The sequence below is a fragment of the Rhamphochromis sp. 'chilingali' genome (genome assembly GCF_963969265.1).
Source record: "Rhamphochromis sp. 'chilingali' genome assembly, chromosome: 15".
Lineage (NCBI taxonomy): Eukaryota > Metazoa > Chordata > Actinopteri > Cichliformes > Cichlidae > Rhamphochromis > Rhamphochromis sp. 'chilingali'.
In genome coordinates, this window is record NC_137942.1 from 2,509,318 (window position 1) to 2,527,238 (window position 17,921).

General features: G+C 43.6%; 2 protein-coding genes across 4 annotated transcripts in view; one reads left to right on the forward strand and one right to left on the reverse strand.

The window, feature by feature from the left end:
• Window positions 1-3,699, forward strand: part of LOC308411434 (uncharacterized protein) — a 30,545-nt gene extending 26,846 nt beyond the window's left edge. For both annotated transcript variants that reach the window (XM_080905308.1, XM_080905309.1), the window contains one exon: window positions 1,350-3,699. In XM_080905308.1, coding sequence (XP_080761434.1) covers window positions 1,350-1,584 — 235 coding nt within the window. In that variant the 3' untranslated portion in view covers window positions 1,585-3,699. The remainder of the gene's footprint in view (window positions 1-1,349) is intronic.
• Window positions 3,697-17,518, reverse strand: LOC308411435 (nuclear distribution protein nudE homolog 1-B-like). 2 transcript variants are annotated; one of them, XM_080905310.1, is made up of 9 exons: window positions 17,321-17,518; window positions 16,551-16,674; window positions 14,701-14,854; window positions 11,918-12,066; window positions 9,470-9,606; window positions 9,121-9,387; window positions 7,993-8,078; window positions 7,490-7,635; window positions 3,697-7,140 (listed from the first exon to the last, which is right to left on the reverse strand). In XM_080905310.1, exons 2-9 carry the CDS (start codon window positions 16,634-16,636, stop codon window positions 7,092-7,094), a joined length of 1,074 nt encoding a protein of 357 aa, XP_080761436.1. In that variant the 5' UTR covers window positions 16,637-16,674; window positions 17,321-17,518; the 3' UTR covers window positions 3,697-7,091. The 2 variants fall into 2 exon arrangements, with proteins under 2 accessions (XP_080761436.1, XP_080761437.1); XM_080905311.1 differs by having other exon boundaries at window positions 16,551-16,763.
• Between the last annotated feature and the right edge of the window lie 403 nt (window positions 17,519-17,921).

Below are 17,921 nucleotides of genomic sequence, written 5' to 3' on the forward strand. Positions count from 1 at the left end.
TGAGGCTGTGCTGTGGTAGCTGCACCATCAACACAGTCCTGTAAGCTCTGAGGCGGGGCCTTCATGGAGCAGACGTCTTTGTCCAGCACATCCCACAAACCCTCGATTGGATTGAGATCTGGGGAATTCGATGGCCAGGTCAACACCTCAAACCATTCCTGAACCATTTCTGCAGCTTTAGCCTGCTGAGAGAGACCACAGCCCTCAGGGAGTATCGCCTCCATGAAAGGCTGTACATGGTCTGCAACGATGCTTTAGTAGGTGTAACATCCACGCGGATGGTAGGGCTCCATGTTCTGGTCTGCAGCTCTGCAAAAAGGACAAAATGTTCACCTGCTCTCTGATATATCCCGCCCACTAACAGCTGGCGCCATGAAGAGAATCAGTGTTACTCCTCTCACCTGTGTGTGGTCATAACCTTGTGCCTGATCAGTGTATGAACAGCAATCCCTCAGTTACTGTTTTGTCCTCTCTTGAATCTGAATGTCGTCACAGAGAGAGGATCTCGCTAATATGGTCACACGGCACAGAAGCCCCGCCCACCTTCTGGTTAAACCTCGTCTTTAAGATAGACAGCCAATCAGAAGAAAGGTGGAGGAGAGTTCATAACAGACAAATTTGGACGCATTAGCTACTCTAGCAGAAAAACTACCTGTCGAGGTGTAGTCATTAAAATCTTCCTGCTTAGGTGGAGATGCCAAAAGTTACTTGACCAAATTAAATGCTGGAAACTAGTTGGTTATATTTGGTAAGTTAATAACTCTGCTTTAAAACACTGATGGAGTCACCACAGCAGGTACGCCAACTAGTTTTTTCACTGGATGCCCCAAACAGATGTGTGTCCTCCGGGTGTTAAGGTGGGGCTCTTTGGTTAATCCTGCGCTCTGACAGGCTGGAAGCATCGGCTCCCTCTCAGTAACCAATCAGAGCTCAGCTTTAACAGGACACTTCCCTCATAAATGAGCCTCAGTGACAGTCTCCACAAATCAAAGTGTTTTGTTGTTGAATGTATCGAACGCTCTCGTGTTTGTAGCGGCTGAGTGTCGAAGACGAGCTCACTTGTGATTTTAAATTTCCTTTTGCTCCTTTCATGTCTCGCTGCTCTTGTTTCACGCTCGTCTTCAGGCGCCTCTGATCTGCAAACTCAAAGCCTTCTGGGAATGTTCTCCTCTTCCTCAGCGGGCTTTTTTCCCCCCCCTCACTGCTCTGCCTCCAGTTTACTCCTGCTTCAGGATTTCAGGCCCTACCTCTTAATTATTTTGCTTTGCAGAAAGCCATTTCCTCTTCCTCTGCTGCCTTTCCTCTCTTTCTGACCCTCCTCTTCCTCCCGATGTGTCGGGTGTTCCCAGGCGTGGCGGCAGCGGTGCTGGTGGGGAGATGTTGTACAGCAGCTCCACTCCTCGTAGCAGTGGTGGCGGCAGCATGAGGAGTTTGGGGCTCGGAGGGAGCATCAACCGGAGGAGCAACATCAAAGAGAACTCGGTGGAGCTGCACGAGGAAGAGCCTCCCTCACCTTCCTCACCCGCCCGCACCCCACCTCTGGAGCCCCGTGCCGAGGTCTACACCTGCTCCCCCAATGAGTAGACGACCAGGAGCAGATAAAGAAGTGTTTTAGGAAACAACCAAGCGTAGAGTCACAGGAGGAGCTGGATATTTAATCAATACTATGGATTTATGTTTGAAGCAAATAGTTTTGTTTTTAAGTTATTCCAAACACACTGAGGGACAAACTGTGGACGGACCAAATTTATCCCCAACAAAACAAGAAAAAAAGTCATTTAATAGCCTGAAGCTACAATTTAATGTCCCAAATATTAGAAATATTAGCGCAAGTATTTCATACTTCATCCATACAATGCTACCAACCTGTTAGTCTGATCATTTATTTATTTATTTTTAATTATTTCTGACACTAAAAGTCAGTAAAATGTTATTTTACGAGCAAAAACTCTCCAAATTTTCCACTTTCACTTCCTCAGTGTGAGAATTTGTTTTACCGTCACATCTGAGAGCATTTTAAAGCCTCTGTGCCTACGCTTTTACATTTTATACATAATCTGTTTCTATAGGAAATAATCTGTGAGATTTGAGACCAATTTAATTAATTTATGATTCTTTGTGGATGAATTTCCCTTCTTTTGTTGTTCCATAAATATGCACATATCTCCAATTATTTTAAAAAACATTTTATCCCTGCAAATACATGTAAAACACCACAGTAAGGTTCCTAAATTCACCCAAGAACTCTTAAAGCTGATTTTAATGAGTTTCAGATTTTGGGTCCCATTAGTCCCGCCAAAGTCTGCCGCTCTAGTTTATAGAAATATAGAAATTAATTTCATTGAATTGGTAAAATTTAATTGGCATCTCCTGTCCAAATAACCTCCCACCACATGCTGGAGTTAAAAACAAACATGAACTTCAGTTCCAGAGCTCCACAAATATCTGCAGCTTTGCATCTGAGCCTGTTCATCCCTGTCCTGACAGCAGCTCCACAGGAGAAGAATTATTAATAATTAACTGGTGGAAAACATTTAAATCTTCTCACTGTTCCAGCAGTCTACGCTCATATAGGGTTTCTAATAATGAGATGATTATGTACAAGAGTCCCTGTGAGCCCAGAGCTCCGGCTGCTCTAAACGCTGTTTATCACAGTTTGCTCATCTCGGGCACACAAGCCACACACACCTGAAGATAGGTGGACAAATGGGACATGAATCATGCAAAGCTCCTCAGGTGGAGTCTAAGAATCATAACGTGGAGACAAACATGAGCAGGATGTGTCTACAGTGCAACACTGCAGCAGTTTTTAGACCAACAAAGAAGCTTTAAGATGAATAAATTAGCTCAATAGTTCTCCTTTAAAGTGCTGTTAGGAGCATTCCTAACCAGCAGATGGCAGCATCACCCTTTATTAAAGGTCTACTCAGCCAATCAGATGCAGTGAAACTGCACAAACCCAAAAACCAAACCTAGCAGTTTTGGAATATCTTCATTTACAGTAAACTGTGTTCTAAACTGTACAACAGGTGGATAAAAGCAGTTTTTAAAACCATCCGTGTACCTGTGGGGAGGATCCTGGCTTCACAATGTCAAACTGAATAAAACGAGGTTCAGACAACAGCTGAAGAGCTGCCAGCTCCAGCCCTGCCGTCACACTTTAACAATCTGTGCTGCTTTAACACAGGAGGAATTTAGGCTGCACACTTTAGATGAACGTTTGCCGTTTCAGCTTTTGTTACGTGGAGTGTTATTAAGCTAAATAACTCTTATATAAGAAGTCGGCCTTGCTCGCCTCGGTTTGTGTCATCAGTGTGATTTTCCTGTCAAAATATTACCTGTAGATCTTTTGTTTTGTCTAAACAACCTTCTGGCTTTGCCAGGATTCGGGAGATCATATGCAACTCTTCAGCGCACAAACTGAGGCGATCCTTTCTGGACTTTCTTTGAGGGTTTCAGGAATATTTAGAGAAAATCTGTATGTTTGGAAACTGAATGTATCCAACCGGGTCCACATTAATTCCTGACACACTTGGTTTTAAATCTCACAGATACTCACAGAAGGCTCAAAGTCCCCCACACTTGGCGAAGGGTGAAGCAGGAGTCTGTGCTCTGTAAACCACAGAAATGATATCAGACTGAAACCAAACTCTTACAAATGTTTTCTGTTTCCACTTCCTGTGATAAATAAAAATGAAAAAGGACAATCCTTCTGTGCGTTTCAAGTTTTATTGCTTTTTCAGAAGCAGCGCTGAAGGTAAAAAACAACAAAGGCCAGAACAGGTCTTCAGCACTTCATGTGAGCATGCAAGCACTTCATTTTACAGAGTCACATAAGGCAAAAGAAAAACACCAGAGCCTGTTGCTTTACTCCCACCCTGAGCGGCTACTTATAACAGGTCCTGACTCAAGGCTTGAGCAACCCAACCTACACATCCTCATCCTACATTTTAGTGACCCTACAGTGAGTAGACAACACTACGACATACTTTTTTTTAACATAAAACACGAGTAGCCTTCACTGAAGTAATCGAATCTCCTCAGAAACAGAAGATGTTTCAGATTTCACTCCTGGAAAGACAGAAGTAGCCCTGCAGAGGGATCTAACAAACGTCTCCACAGACTAAAAAGTGCCTAAACTACCCGTCTGCCACACAGATCTCACAAATCTCCATCATTAGAATCATCTAACATCTACACGTTAGCTATAACATCAAACTTTTGGACGGAACAAATATTTTTATAAGCATAAAAGCTCATCTGAAATATCCTGAGGGTCGCCAGAGGTACTTTTTGTAACTACCGTTTGCAATCTTGAACCAGCAGGGGGCAGTGTTTCACCAGATGTTGCGGCTGCTTTCCCAGACCTGCTGCACTGTATCCTGGTACAATTTGGGCACAAATTTATAGCAGTTATTTACATTCTGTTGGTAGCTTTGGTTCGTTTTGGAAGGTTAAAAAGTTTTGTTTCTTGTTTGTTTAAATGCAGGAATTTACAATAAGTTATAAAGTTTCACCCTGTTAGAGGCATTAATGTTACCTGTAAATTTCACGTCAAGCTGGTGATTTAAGTGAAACATTTTAAGTATAAAACTGAACTTTGGTCTGAAGGGAAGTCTCCAGAATCATTAGTAATCATCATCCAGGAACGATGAATATCCACGGCTAATCTTTCCTAATGTTTCCACCACACAGAGAAATAAAACCGGTTTTATCGGGTTCATCTTCTTCACCTGAGCGTTATGGTGCGTTCACAGAAAAAAGAATCAAAGTTTATGCAAAGAAGGAGACTAAATTTTGAGCTGGTGACATGAATGGAGGTAAAAATATTTCAGGCGATCAGCTGAGATTCTCCTGACACCCGTCGCTGTTTGAATCTCGAGGCATTACTCAAGTTAACTTGGAGAACGTGGAGAAAAGGAAGACTTCCTGCGAAACTCTGAAAATATGCTACTGAAACGTTATTCCAGCTGTGGGCTGGACTCTTCCTCGTCTCGTTGGCTGTCACGATTGAATAATTGTGGATTTTCATATGACGATTCTTCGATTCTTTAGTGTGAACGCACCAAACGAGGTGGACAATGCTTTCGCTCTGATTTTGAAAGAAATCATTCAGCTGCTTCTTCAGAAAGTTTCATCCTGCAGTCGGACTGCGAGTTAAAAACAGCAAAGTGGTGAAGAGCTGGTTTACGCTGCACTACACTGAGAACAAAGACTACCAGTTACAATCCAGGAGGGCGGAGTCAGACCAGCTCATTATGTCCATCGGTTAGTCTTCGTGAAATAATTGTAGATGACAGAATTATGAACGCCACGTGTGGACGGACAGCCACAAACTTAAACTGTGAGAAAGCCTCCTTCCTCTACAATCAGGTTATTGATGACAAACTGAGCTGAACTCCATAATTAAGACAATAACACTAATAAACCCAAACAAAACCGTTTACTGTGTTCGGCCCACCTCAATCTAGGTTTTAGCCTGACTTTGACAAACTAAAATGAAATTCATGGAGAACTGCCCGAGAACCAGAAGGCAAAGAGTGAACCACAGAACGAGGCCAAAGGGCCACATGGAGCTGCAGAGGAGCCAACTTCTCACATTCAATTAATCATTATAAACACATTTAGACACCTTTGACAGATACATCCCAAAAAGGTCACCTGGTGTCGCAGGATCCTTCAAAAATAGTCACAGACAGCGCGTCACCTTTCCGTGACCGTGCTGTCTGTGACTTCCTTATAAAAGGTCAAAGGTAACAACACTATTTCTTCTGAGCTTTGCTGCCTCAGCAGTAAAATCTTCGGTCATGTTAGAGCTGGGCGATATAGACAAAAACATTAATACACATTACATCCTGAGCGGTCACGTGACCGCTCACCAACAGTCTGCGTCCACCTTTCGTTCTGCTGTTGAACATAAACGCTGCTTGTTTGAGGTTCAGTCACTGCGGGTTTAAGTGGAAGCTCTGTTTCAAAGACTTTTCACAGTTGCTCTTTGTGGTAAAACAAGAAGCTGCAACGCTCCACCAGACTCCATTCACAAAAACAGGAAGTTTACCTGCCAGAGCAGAAGCTGCTCATCATTAGTTCGTGTTACTGCACGGCGGTGGTTACTGGCAGAGTTAGTCGTTCAATAGTTTCGGTTGGTTCTAATAAACGTGGTGGCGTGGAAGTTTGGGAAACACCTCTGGGGTATTTCCTGGCTCAAGATGGGCCTTTAGTAGTTGACTTGCCACGCCGCCCTTTTAGTTTAGCTTTAGTTACTATGATAAAGGTGGTTACAGAGGTTTTGCTAGGAAAAGCCATTAATCCCAGCAGCTTGGGGCAGGGTTGTAGCACAGCGGCAGAAACCCTGCAGTCAGTTTGGATCTGAAGTGACGGGTAAATCCGGCTTCCTGCGAGGTAAAAATGTGTTTTTGTTAACGAAGTCCGATTCCCTCTCCTCAAGTTTTCTGCTACCACAGACATCAAGTTAACATGTACCGTTACATTTCAAGTCATTATTCACGCTACACGTAGAAGTAAACCATGTGGATTTTTTGAAAATATATCGACGTATTTACCAAATCGACACATTGCCCAGCCCTAAGTAACGTAGTCAAAGTCTCTGCTCAGTCTGTAAGAATGTGTAAACATATCGTCTTTCTAGGCCACCACGTGTGCTTATCATCTCCTCTCTGTGTGAACTCAGAGACACTCCTGACGGTGGAAGCTTCTTGACTGTCAGGAGGTTTAAAGGCAGTTTTACCCCCCAGTGTGTGCATAAAGGTGCCCGTCCAGTGCTCAGCCATCAGACGTCTCTCAAGCTCACTTTGTGTTTAATCTGAACAAAACTTTTAGAGGGAGAGGGGAAAACAAGAAGATCCAAACAAAAGGAGCTGAGAGGGTCCAGTAGATCAGTTCAAAGCCAAGTGCGAGTGCTGAAAAGAGTCCTGTTAACGAACAAACAAAAACATCCCGACGTGTCTGGAGTAACGTGTCCTCAGAGCTTCGGTAGTCTGTGTCCTGAAGAGGCGACAAGGGCGATACCTGTGTCACGTTCGGGAGACCCGGGGTGGACGGAGACGACGGGCCCAGCAGCACTTTTACTTTCACAGCAGCAGCTTGGATCCAGCTCCTAAATCCAACCTCTTAACGAGCCTGGAAACAACAAGTAAACAGTCACAACCTCTGAACGTCTTTCAGTGCCATCTCTGATCAGACAACAGAGTGAGTATTTCCACTTCACAGGACGGACTTTAATAAAGATCAGTAAATCTGCAGAACAACCCGGGGCTGCAGCATCGTACGTTACAGCAAGAAAATCAGTCGTTCATCTCACTAATGCGCTCGATGCTGACCGGCGAGGAAAGCAACAGTGGAAAGTTTAGATGACCAAACACATGCATCCAAATTTTTAGGCCTCTCTCAGTAATATGAAGGTTCCCCTGATAAGCAGGAGACTTACAGTGAGTCTTACGCTGCCTTTCATGGCTGCACAGAAGCTCACCCCTTGTTGTAGAGGCCGTTGGTTGGATGGCTCTCTGAGGAGCTGCTCTGACCCGCTGCTGCCCCCTGTCCACCAGCGTGGGCTCTGCGATTCACCGCCTGCTCTTGGACATATTCCCGACACGATGCCAGCCTGGACTCCAGACTCTGAACGGAGAAGAAAAAACGAAAGGTTCAAATCTCTGATTTAATGAGTGTCACAAACCACCGGCCATAACGGACCACATGTTCCTGTCATGTGACACCAAGTACCTTTTGTATAATTTTTAAGGCTTTTCTTGCTTTGCTCCCATCTTACTATTGTTTATCTAAAAATATGCCAAGTTACTGTCTTCACTCTGTACCGGTGATTTAAAAACAGAAAGAAAGAAAAATCACTGGCTGTGTTATTCTTCCCAAAAGTCAAAGATAAGTCTGTGTAATGTTTAATGGACTCTGAGAAACTGCCTGCAGCATCACATGACGGTAAGTCAGATGATGAAAAACACGAGCCGAGCTTCTTACCCCGACTTTCCTCAGCAGCTCTCCGACAATGTTCAAAGCAGAGATCCTCGCCGACGTGGTGAGCGGGGTCCCAGACAGGCTTTCACCTGAGAAACAGACACGCAGCTCACAGTGATAACGAAAACAGACGAGCAGGATGACCGATTTACACTCGATAAAGCAGTTAGTTAAAGAAAACATTCACAAATAATCAGATTCATGAATATGATCATCATCTGTAGCCAATTCAAACTTATCAACAATCATCACACTCTTATTGTGAAAGTTCACTGTTGGCGAGTCCGCTCCGTCCTTTCCTGCCTCGTGTTTCTCTGGTGGAAGGGTCGCCCGTCGACAGAGTCGGACTCCACCGGTGATGTCAGGCTAACCAGAACCTGCAGCAGGATGAGACCCGACTCACGGACCCACACGGACCTAAACTGAAGCTGCAGAACTGAGACTACTGCTGCAAAACCCACTCCACAGGATCAGGGTAACCCATGCAGGACAGCTGACACATACAAATAAAGTAAAATAAAAGCTGAACACTGAGCTCGACCCGTTTCTCCTTCAGGATCCACAGAAAATAAACACCAAAGGGGATTTTCTATATTAAAAGTGCTGCTGCAGCCTTTCCACTGGCGGTTTTGTTCAGAAAAGACAAACAAAAAACATCATATTTTTTCTTTCTTCCTGGATACTGTTGCCAACTACAAAATGAGCCCCCAGTATTTTCGGTGTAGTTTCCACCACGGGGCAGCTCAGCAACCAATCAGGATCGGCGCTGATCCTTTCCCAGCAGCAGTAAACACGGGCAGTTTGGTTGGATTTCAGCCGAGCAGTTTGAGCGCTTATCGCGGGCAAATCCATAATTAGCAGCAAGAAAAGAACAGCATTGTTTTTTATGATGCCAGAAGCTTTTATAGTTGTTTTAGTGTCACTAAAGAGAGTTTATCTGTAGGGATCTGAAACTTTTTGGAGCTTTTTCTTGAATCAGGCATAAAGCATGTTCTTGGAATCGCTGTGGCTCAGATACGACTGATTATAGAAGAGCTCAGGTTGTGTTTCAAGCACATTTTGAGAAAGTCACACTTCATAAACAGAGCTGGATGGTAAAAAGGTTAACACCACCACAGAACATAGACTGACCTCTGCTGACGGGGGGCTGCGGGGTGCTGAAGAGCTCTGCGGAGGCGGGGGGTCTGGGCGGCGTGGCGGCGGAGGGAAGGGGCTGGTTAGAGGACGAAGACGCGGGTTTGTCTTCTGTTCTTTTGTCTAACGGGGTGAGAGGAGGGGTGGGCAGCCCAGCCGAGGACAACGACGCTGATGAAGAAGGCTCTTTGGCTGCACTGCTGAAGGACGGTTTCCTCTCCTGTACCTGCTGTTTTTGCTGCACGGCGAGCTCCTGCCTCAGGTCTGTGCAGACACACAAAGAAGTGATGAAGACGAGCAAAAGCAAACACGAACGAAACTGCCGAAGAAAAAGATCTCGCTGCACCTCTGGCTTCGTCCTTCAGTCTCTGGACGGACTCTAACAGGTTCTCCTTCTCGTCCAGCTCGCTCTCGAGGAAGGCGTTCCTCTCTATGACCTGATTCATCCTCTGCTCGAAGTCCTCCAGTGACATGATCGTCGCCCTGAAAGGCACCGAACCAGAAACGTCACAAAACAGACCGTTTACAGGGTCACTGCATTAAAATCAGCGAGTCTGTCCTGTAACAAGAGAGACCAGGAAAGAGGACAGCAAAGCAGACATGGAGATGAGCAGACACCAGAGCCGCTGCAGTTTTGCTGTTGAAACTATGAAAGGTGTTTTTCATGTTTCTCCTGAACTTCTGGAGTTATGAAGGATCAAAACTGAAAAACTGAATAAAATCTGAATCCACCTGTTACTCAGAAAAGATTCATTTATGAAGGTAAAATTGTACTAAAAGTGTCTTTAAGTCAAAAAAATGTCCGGATGTCTGACCGGCCTGGATGTGACAACCAAGGCTTTTTGCCTCCCTATCTGGAACCAGTACCACCGTACTGGCGTTCCCTACCACTGTCACTGGATTTGCGGAAGCGACGCAGGAGACGGGGTCACCGTGGAGGTCGTCTTGTCAAGCTGAAATCCTGGATTTCTCATTTTCCCTATGAGCTCCGCTCCATCCGTGACTTTTGGTTGCATTGCGTGCCGTGGACTCCTGGTTGGTTCCCGTTGCATCTCTCGAAAATGGTCCTGCAACTCTCTGTCCTCTACGACATTTGTGCTGGCGTGGAGTTGGCAAAAAAAACAAACAAAAAAAAAAAAAACAACCTTCGACCGGTGGATCTGCTTACTAATGCCTCGGAAGTTTTGGGCCCAGTTCCTCTCAGGCTGGGTCTAATAAATACCAGGTCGGTGGCAAACAAGACCTTCATACTGAAGGAATTCTTTGGCTGCATCCCAATTCAGGGTCTGCAGCCTTAAAGTACGCATTTCAAGGCCGATTACGTCACAGCGGCGCGCCGAAAGCTGTCCCAATTCAAAGGCTGCTCGAAATGCGGCCCTGAAATGCGTCCTTCATTTCCCTGAATTTTAAGGCTGTGGCGGTGTAGACTTCGTGGCCCAACATATCCCAGAATGCATAGCGCGGCGGTGGGTGTGGATAAAATTGCCGGAAAAAAAAACTGCGGATGAGGGGCTCCCGAAGAGTAAACTTTAAGTACTGAATATTACGTCACTTATGTGCAAATGTTTAATAACGAAGAACATTAAACATTACTGTTGGCCACATGTCGGCAAAGTTATGTGACATTAGTGACGTTTGTGCTAACTTGGTTTTAAAGCCTTTACTTTAAAATATACGCCGTTCAATAGCTGAGCTTAATCTCACAGAGAATGATCAAAGCTCATGTAGAAACAAACAAATGAACAAAAGATTGTCTCCTTCATCTCTGTCAAACACAGCTGTATGACACGTTTCCAGCTGTTAGTATCATGGTTGCTAGGCAACCTGGGCATCGCAACGGAGGCTAGACCGCCCATTTCACAAGCCTCGCACTTCCGGCATTAGCGGTCTTTGAGTACGCGGCCCTTGAGGATCGTTGAGGCTGCGTACTTTAACGCTGCAGACCCTGAATTGGGAGACAGCCCTTGTATCTCGTGTTCTGGATTTGCTCTTCCTGACTGAAACCTGGATTTCTCCCGCTGAGTTAAGCACCTTCATTGAGCTAGTGCCGGCTGAACCTTTTTTAATGTTCTGAGAGCTTCTGGTCGTGGAGGAGGGCTTGCTGCTGTTTTTAAGGCTCATTTCATTTTTACCAGCTGGTTAGTGCATGTTTAAAAAAAAAAAAAAAAAAAAAAAAAGGATTTATTTTACTAATTCATTTATGAATGTTTGGAGTTTTTCCTTATTACATTTACCGATATATATATATATATATATATATATATATATATATATATATATATATATATATATATATATATATATATATATATATATATATATATATATATATATATATATATATATTTTTTATTCTCCCCCAATTATTTCAATTATTTTCACTGTTTCTTCTTCTAATTTATTTAATAGGTTATAAAAACATACATTGTTCATATTTTATCAATGTTTTATTTCTGTATATTTAATATTTTGTTTTTGAAAAATATCTTAAGGCTCATTTTTATATTTTAACTGGACAATATCAAAGAACTGATTGGGCGCTGTGATTTAAGGTGGTACCACAATCATCTGATTTAAGAGCATGCATGTTCAAAATGTCATTTATTTAATAAATCAGTAAACCTGGAGCCCTGCAGCTTTTTGTTGTCGTTTCTCTACATTTGTCTTCTGCTGGTTTCGAGCCCGTTTTGGTGGACAGATGTACAATTTTCCAGTTTCTTTTACCTCCACTTAACTTAAATTTCTTCATTTATTTCTGGAAATTCAATAAAACCATGCTCATGCTCCTCCTGACCTCTTGGCCCTCTCCAGGTCGTCGTTGGCCTGCTCCAGCTCTCTGATGTATTTGTGAAGCTGGTCTCGGACGGCAGTGGTTTCAGCCAGGTCTCCCTCCAGGCTGGAGATCTGCCGACAGGCCTCAGAGTGCTGCGTCTCATACTTATCCTGGCAGGAGGGACGAAAATACAAGAAAAATACAGTCAGAGAGAGAATGAGAAGCAAAATAAAGACAGACCTCGGCGGCTGGAGTGGAGCAGATCTTCAGGAACTCGGCTTAAACCTCAACAAATATTCAAGAGGATTGATTTCAGCTTTAAAGGCAGAAATAAATGAATAAACTTTTAGTAAAAACAAACCGTTTCAAGAATCAAATTCACCAGAGAACCTTTCAAATGCCTCACAAATGAAGAAACCACGACTGAAGGCATAATATTCAACCTTTATAAACAAATGTCAGACTTGAAGAGCTTTTTTCGCTCTTTTTCAATCCAGCCTTTAGACCCGAGCTCTGTCAGAACCTTTTGTTTGTCAAGCTGCTTCACACCGACCTACGAATCATTCAAGCATAAAAGGCTCCAAAGCTAAAGCGACGAGTCAGTCAGACAATTTAGCAAAGAACCAAATTTCATTTGTATCTTCGGGCACTTGGTTGCACCCAGTCTGTCACAAAAACACTTCACATGTTCACATTTCTTTAGTCGAATCTTTTATGCCAGGTTGAAAGTTTGGGCTCAAATGTTTGATTCAGCAAAGTGTCGCCATGTTTCAGTTCTTCAAAGTCTGGTCCTTCGCTTACTTTACTGGAGTTATTTTGGCCTTGTCAGAAAATAAATAAATAAATTCTCATCCAGCACAGCAAAAATCCTTCCAAGATGAAGCCTTTTCTGTGCCGCGAGACCATCTGAACTCTGTCTCTTATTTCGTACACCTGGAAGGTTTTTTGTGGCAGGGTTCGCCTCCAGGACGTCAACATTTTCTCATATTTCTTGTGAACGACAGAGCAGCCAGTGTTCAGCATTTATTTCAAAACCTTAGTCATGAATCGTGCTGCATATTTAGATATTAATATAAAAAACAACATCTAAAAGTAAATTATTCTGCATTTCTCTCTCCAACGTTTTGGTGACACCACCGTCCCCATCGATGCTGCTCACACAGGCAGCAACGCCGGAGCCGTCTGCACAGACGCTCCACAGAAGTCTGGGTCCAGCGTCAGGCTGCTGCGTTCTGTATGACGAGGAGAAAACGGCACCCTCATCATTACAAGCAAGCGTCAGGGTTGATGTTGGCTCTGAGCAGTGAGCGCAACAGCAGATACAGCTGTTAACCGTCTTATCACTGCAGCGTGTGGGGACAGTTCACCATCAAACACAATGGCATGACGTCATTTTCACTGTGCCTGGCACCGGGGGCGCGGCGCCCACCATGAACAAACTCTGCGCCATTGTCCCCTTTTTGCTTTTTAACCGAGCTCCTCAAAATGCCGGCGCACACCCGGCTCTGTGCACAGCAGCGGGACAAACTAATGAGATTTGTACCAAGGATCTTCTGGAGGTACTGCCATCCCCTCCAGACACAGATGGAGCGCAGGAGGCGTCAGCTGCCTCTCTCTGGCCTGAATCGATCCTCTGTGAGAGCGAAGAGCGCGCTGCTTACGCTGAGCAGCGGCTCCTCTTCACTGCAGGCAAACCAGAGCCAGAAAACCCGACTCGCAATCAGCTGAGCGATATGAAAATCCTCATCAAAGCCGCTTCAACGGTCAGTCGGCTGAATGCAAATTCAAAGACGGCTGAACACTTTAGTTCAAGTTTAGATACGGACTTGCGTCACAGAAGCTCCTTTCAGAGTTTCTGCAGGATCTTAAAAGACAACATTTATGCTTTTTAAACATCAAACACTGTGAAAAATTAGCCATATATCCGAGCCTAATACAGGTTCGGTCACCAGTGCAATAACCCTTTCAACATTTACTTTGTGTGAATAAAGTAAACAGAAAACTGAGGAAAGAGTGAATTGAACAGAACTGTCTCATTTGTGGTTTTCACTACTTTTTCTTTATAAATTATGAAACTGACTCCTATAGCATGGCAGCTCAGAGTAAAGCTACTGCTATTCCACATCAAGATGAGCCAGGTGAGGTGGTGCAGGTATTTGATTAGGTGGAGATTCTCTTCATTTTGCTTCGTCAAAGATTCTCATATTTGAAATCTGCCCATTATTTTCTGTGTTTGAAGCGCTGCATTTCCTCAGCACATTAACATATTCACTTTGACTAAAAAATGATGTGCATGTCTGGAAAATAAGCAAATGATCCTGCAGCAACTACGTCACTATTTGTGGAGGAATTTTGAATCGAAAGGACTCTGAAAGCTAGTTGTTAATGTGAATCTCGGTGTACACGGCTCCAGATTTGCACTTTTTGCTGATTTTCCATCTCGTTCAGCTGCACGCTGGTAGCAGACTGACTGTCTTGTTGCTACAGTTACGCACCAAAGTCACTTTGAAGATTGTAAATGTCTGCAGCTGGTCGCAGACCTGCTTCCTGTGCTGAAGTTCATTGCACACAGTTGCAATAATTTTGGTCATGCTGTGGTCTCCCACCACCGTTTCCTCCACTGTGACTGTAGCTTCAGAGAATCAAAGGGAGTATCTTGAAAATCAGGGCTCTGTTGGAGGTCTTCTCTGCTGCTGAATGCTGGAAAGTTTCATTTCTTCATTGGTGGAGTCTCAGTTTTCAGTCTTGAGTTAGCTTGGAGAGCTGAGATGCAGAATACTGAGAACTCCTTGCGTCTCCCGTACCTTATAGTTTTCCAGTTCCATGCGCAGCCGGTTGTTGGCAGTCAGAAGCTCGCGGTTTCGCGTCTCATACTGCTTCAGCTCCGTCTCCAGCTCCACCTCGTAGTCCCGACTCATCTGCTGGAACTCCTGCAATTCCTCCTGAGCTTCCTCTGCACTGAAAACACAGAACATGCCCCGCATGTTTGTTACCGTTGGATATTTTCACTGCAAATCAATCCCAACTCACAACCCGAGCTGTATTCATTTATGAGTTTGGTTCTTCCAGTGAAAACAATCAGACCAAGACGATGTTTAAGACAAAGATCTGGATCAATTTAAACCAGATGCAGCTGGACCCAACTTGACCAACATAACCACAGTCAGCATTATGGGAAGCTGTTTAACTGGGGGAGGGGGTACAAGCATGTTGGGATGCTGTGTAAAATAAAAATAAAAAGAAGGCGGCCTTCATTTGCAGACCTCCCTAATTACAAATAAATGTTTAGTCTTTGACAAATCTATTTTCACTTTTCATTTGATTACAGCAACATGTGTCATGTATCAGTAAACTGCAAGAAGACCTGCATCAGCGATGGTCTGGCGGAGCATCAGTGCATGTTAGATTGGTAATATGAACATCTGTGAAGGCCCCACTAATGCTGAACGACATATGCCCCGAACCCTAACTCAGGCTGCAGAGAAACATACAACCTGTTATTATTTGCGCGTTGCTCAGACTCCAACACACAGCTCCAGATTAAACCATCCCGCCTGCAGTCTGAAAGCTGGTACTAGCAGGCAGTTTTAGGACCCAGGGACGCAGTATTACACATGCGGTTCACCACCATGGTAACTTACGCTCCAGACCTAACCTGCTCAGAAGCGAGAACACAAATCAACAGGTATTAAATCACTTTCTACTGGCCAATCAGCTCTCTGGAAATGTGCATCAGCATTGCTTGAAGACAAACAAGGCCTCAGCACCCAGATAGTAAGAGCGTCTGAAGTTTATAAGAGCACCAGTAACAAACAAAGATCCACTGAAGCAACGTCACTGCTGCTTTTCGTTACGTCATGTACGATTTAAAAACCATTTTATTGTTCTATGAGCCTAAACATGTAAACTTCAAACAGCGTTCTTACTTATTGATAACCCAAATTTGAATTTTGCTTTTGTGTTCTTTGCTTTCAGAGCGTTAAAAACCTCCTAACGATGGAGCAGAAATGATACAAAATAAAAATACAGTGAGATTAACAGAAGACTTAACTTATACAGTCATGCTTTTAGTCAGCTTTCCTTCTGGGCTTCAAATAAACTTTATGAACATAGCAACAGTTTTCCAGCCCGACTGAATAAACCTCGTAAAGCCAACTCTCATTCACACGTGTCCACATGCCCTAAAAATCAGCTGCTGCCAGCAGACCTCTCAGTGTTTCTGCTTGGTCAGATGCTGCAAACCCTGCCTCGGCTACGCTGTTAGACCCCAGGTTGATTTATTTGTGGATGTTCGAGTGAAGCCAGATAAGGAAAAAATATCCGGGGTATGTTAAACGTGCTTTAGCGGCCCCTGACCGATCACCTGTCGAAAACATTTGGCACATTATGAAACAAAAACCTACGACAGCTGGAAGTGCTGAAATCCAATATCCCCTGAGAACTGAGAAACATTTGGTTTTCTAAACACTCTGAGCGCTGATAAAAGAAGAACGTGATGCAACACAGTGATAAACATGTCTCACTCCCAACTATTTTTAAACACGCCACCAGCGGTGAATTTAACGTGAGATTAAGATACACATCCACTTCATTCTATATACAGCTTAGGGTTTATAAATTAATAAAATTATAAGAAGATCACCAGGGGCCATACCTCTGTTGGTGCTTGGCAGCCTGTTCCTTCCAGTACTCCAGCTCTTCCTCCAGGGACCCAAACACTGGAGGCTCCCGGTCCCCCATCTCTAGGGCAGGCTCTTCTCTCACACACCAACACTAGTCTGTGGGCAATTTCAATAAAGAGCTGAACTACTGTTTGAAAGCGGCCAGTTTATCTTCATTGTTACACAGGCTTGTGAAAAAACAGGACCTGAAGCAGGAAATAAATTGAGATGATTCTTGTGAGTTTTCGCAATAATCCGGCACGAAAAGAAGCAGAATTTATACAAAATAAATCTGAACTTTCAGAGTTCGCTCGTCGCAGCTATCCGTGGTGTAAGGGCGTGCTTGGAGAACATCGTTCAGTTTTAAGTGCAGTTTATCGAACACCTGAGTGTATGCCGAATTAAGGAGCATACCGTGTTGCGTCCAAGAACGTAATAATATTTCCAACTTCCACAAATAGTGTAAGCAATTGAACTAATGTAAACGATTTTAAATGAAAAACTTACATGGAGTCTGGTCACACTGTGAGCGAGACCAAAAAAGGGAACTTAATGAGCAGTAAGACTTGCATCAAAACCTAGAACTTAGTTTATCTTTTTTTTCATACTAGTAACACATTCCTTTAGAGTCGTATTGGTTTTTAACTCGTATACAACAAAGTTAGATGACTGCAAACAAGCCACCGCTAGCCACCTAGTTGGGCTAACGGAGTTTAACCATTTAAATCCCCGCTGAGACTAACATATGACTTCAGCTACTTACGCTCAACAGTTGTCTCCGTTCGACGACAAATTAACCAGATTGAACTAAATCTAAATCTTCTCCATGTCTTCTTTAACTTGTGGCGCTTTGACGATGAAATTTCAAGCAGAATCGTTCAAACAAACCAATTTAACGGACTCGCCTTAAGTTGGAGAACCGCAAAGTTGCTGCTCTTTGGGAAGACGTCGAACAATACACTTTGCCATTCATATTGTCCAGACCAATCCACCAATCAGAGGTTACAAGGGAGCCTCGTTGCCTCTCGCTATTGGTGAACTGTCTGTCAATCAAGGACTGGCAGGCGGGGTTTATAATTATTGTCCAATCACAGTAATGATATCAATGTAGAATGGGGGAATCTACCAAAAGGGATCTTAACAGTCCCAAGAGTCTAGACGTTTTTGATGGATTACCAGAGGATGCTGCCTTTAAGTGCTGTTGGAAATGTGTCGAAAAAACAAATATTAAAAAGTTCTAGAATATAGGCATGTAAAAGTTATTAACAAGACCATTATTATTTTTAATTGCAAAATAAAAACATATATAAATATATTTATGTTTATATTTATTTAACAATTTTTTTTGTTTCATAAATAGCTGC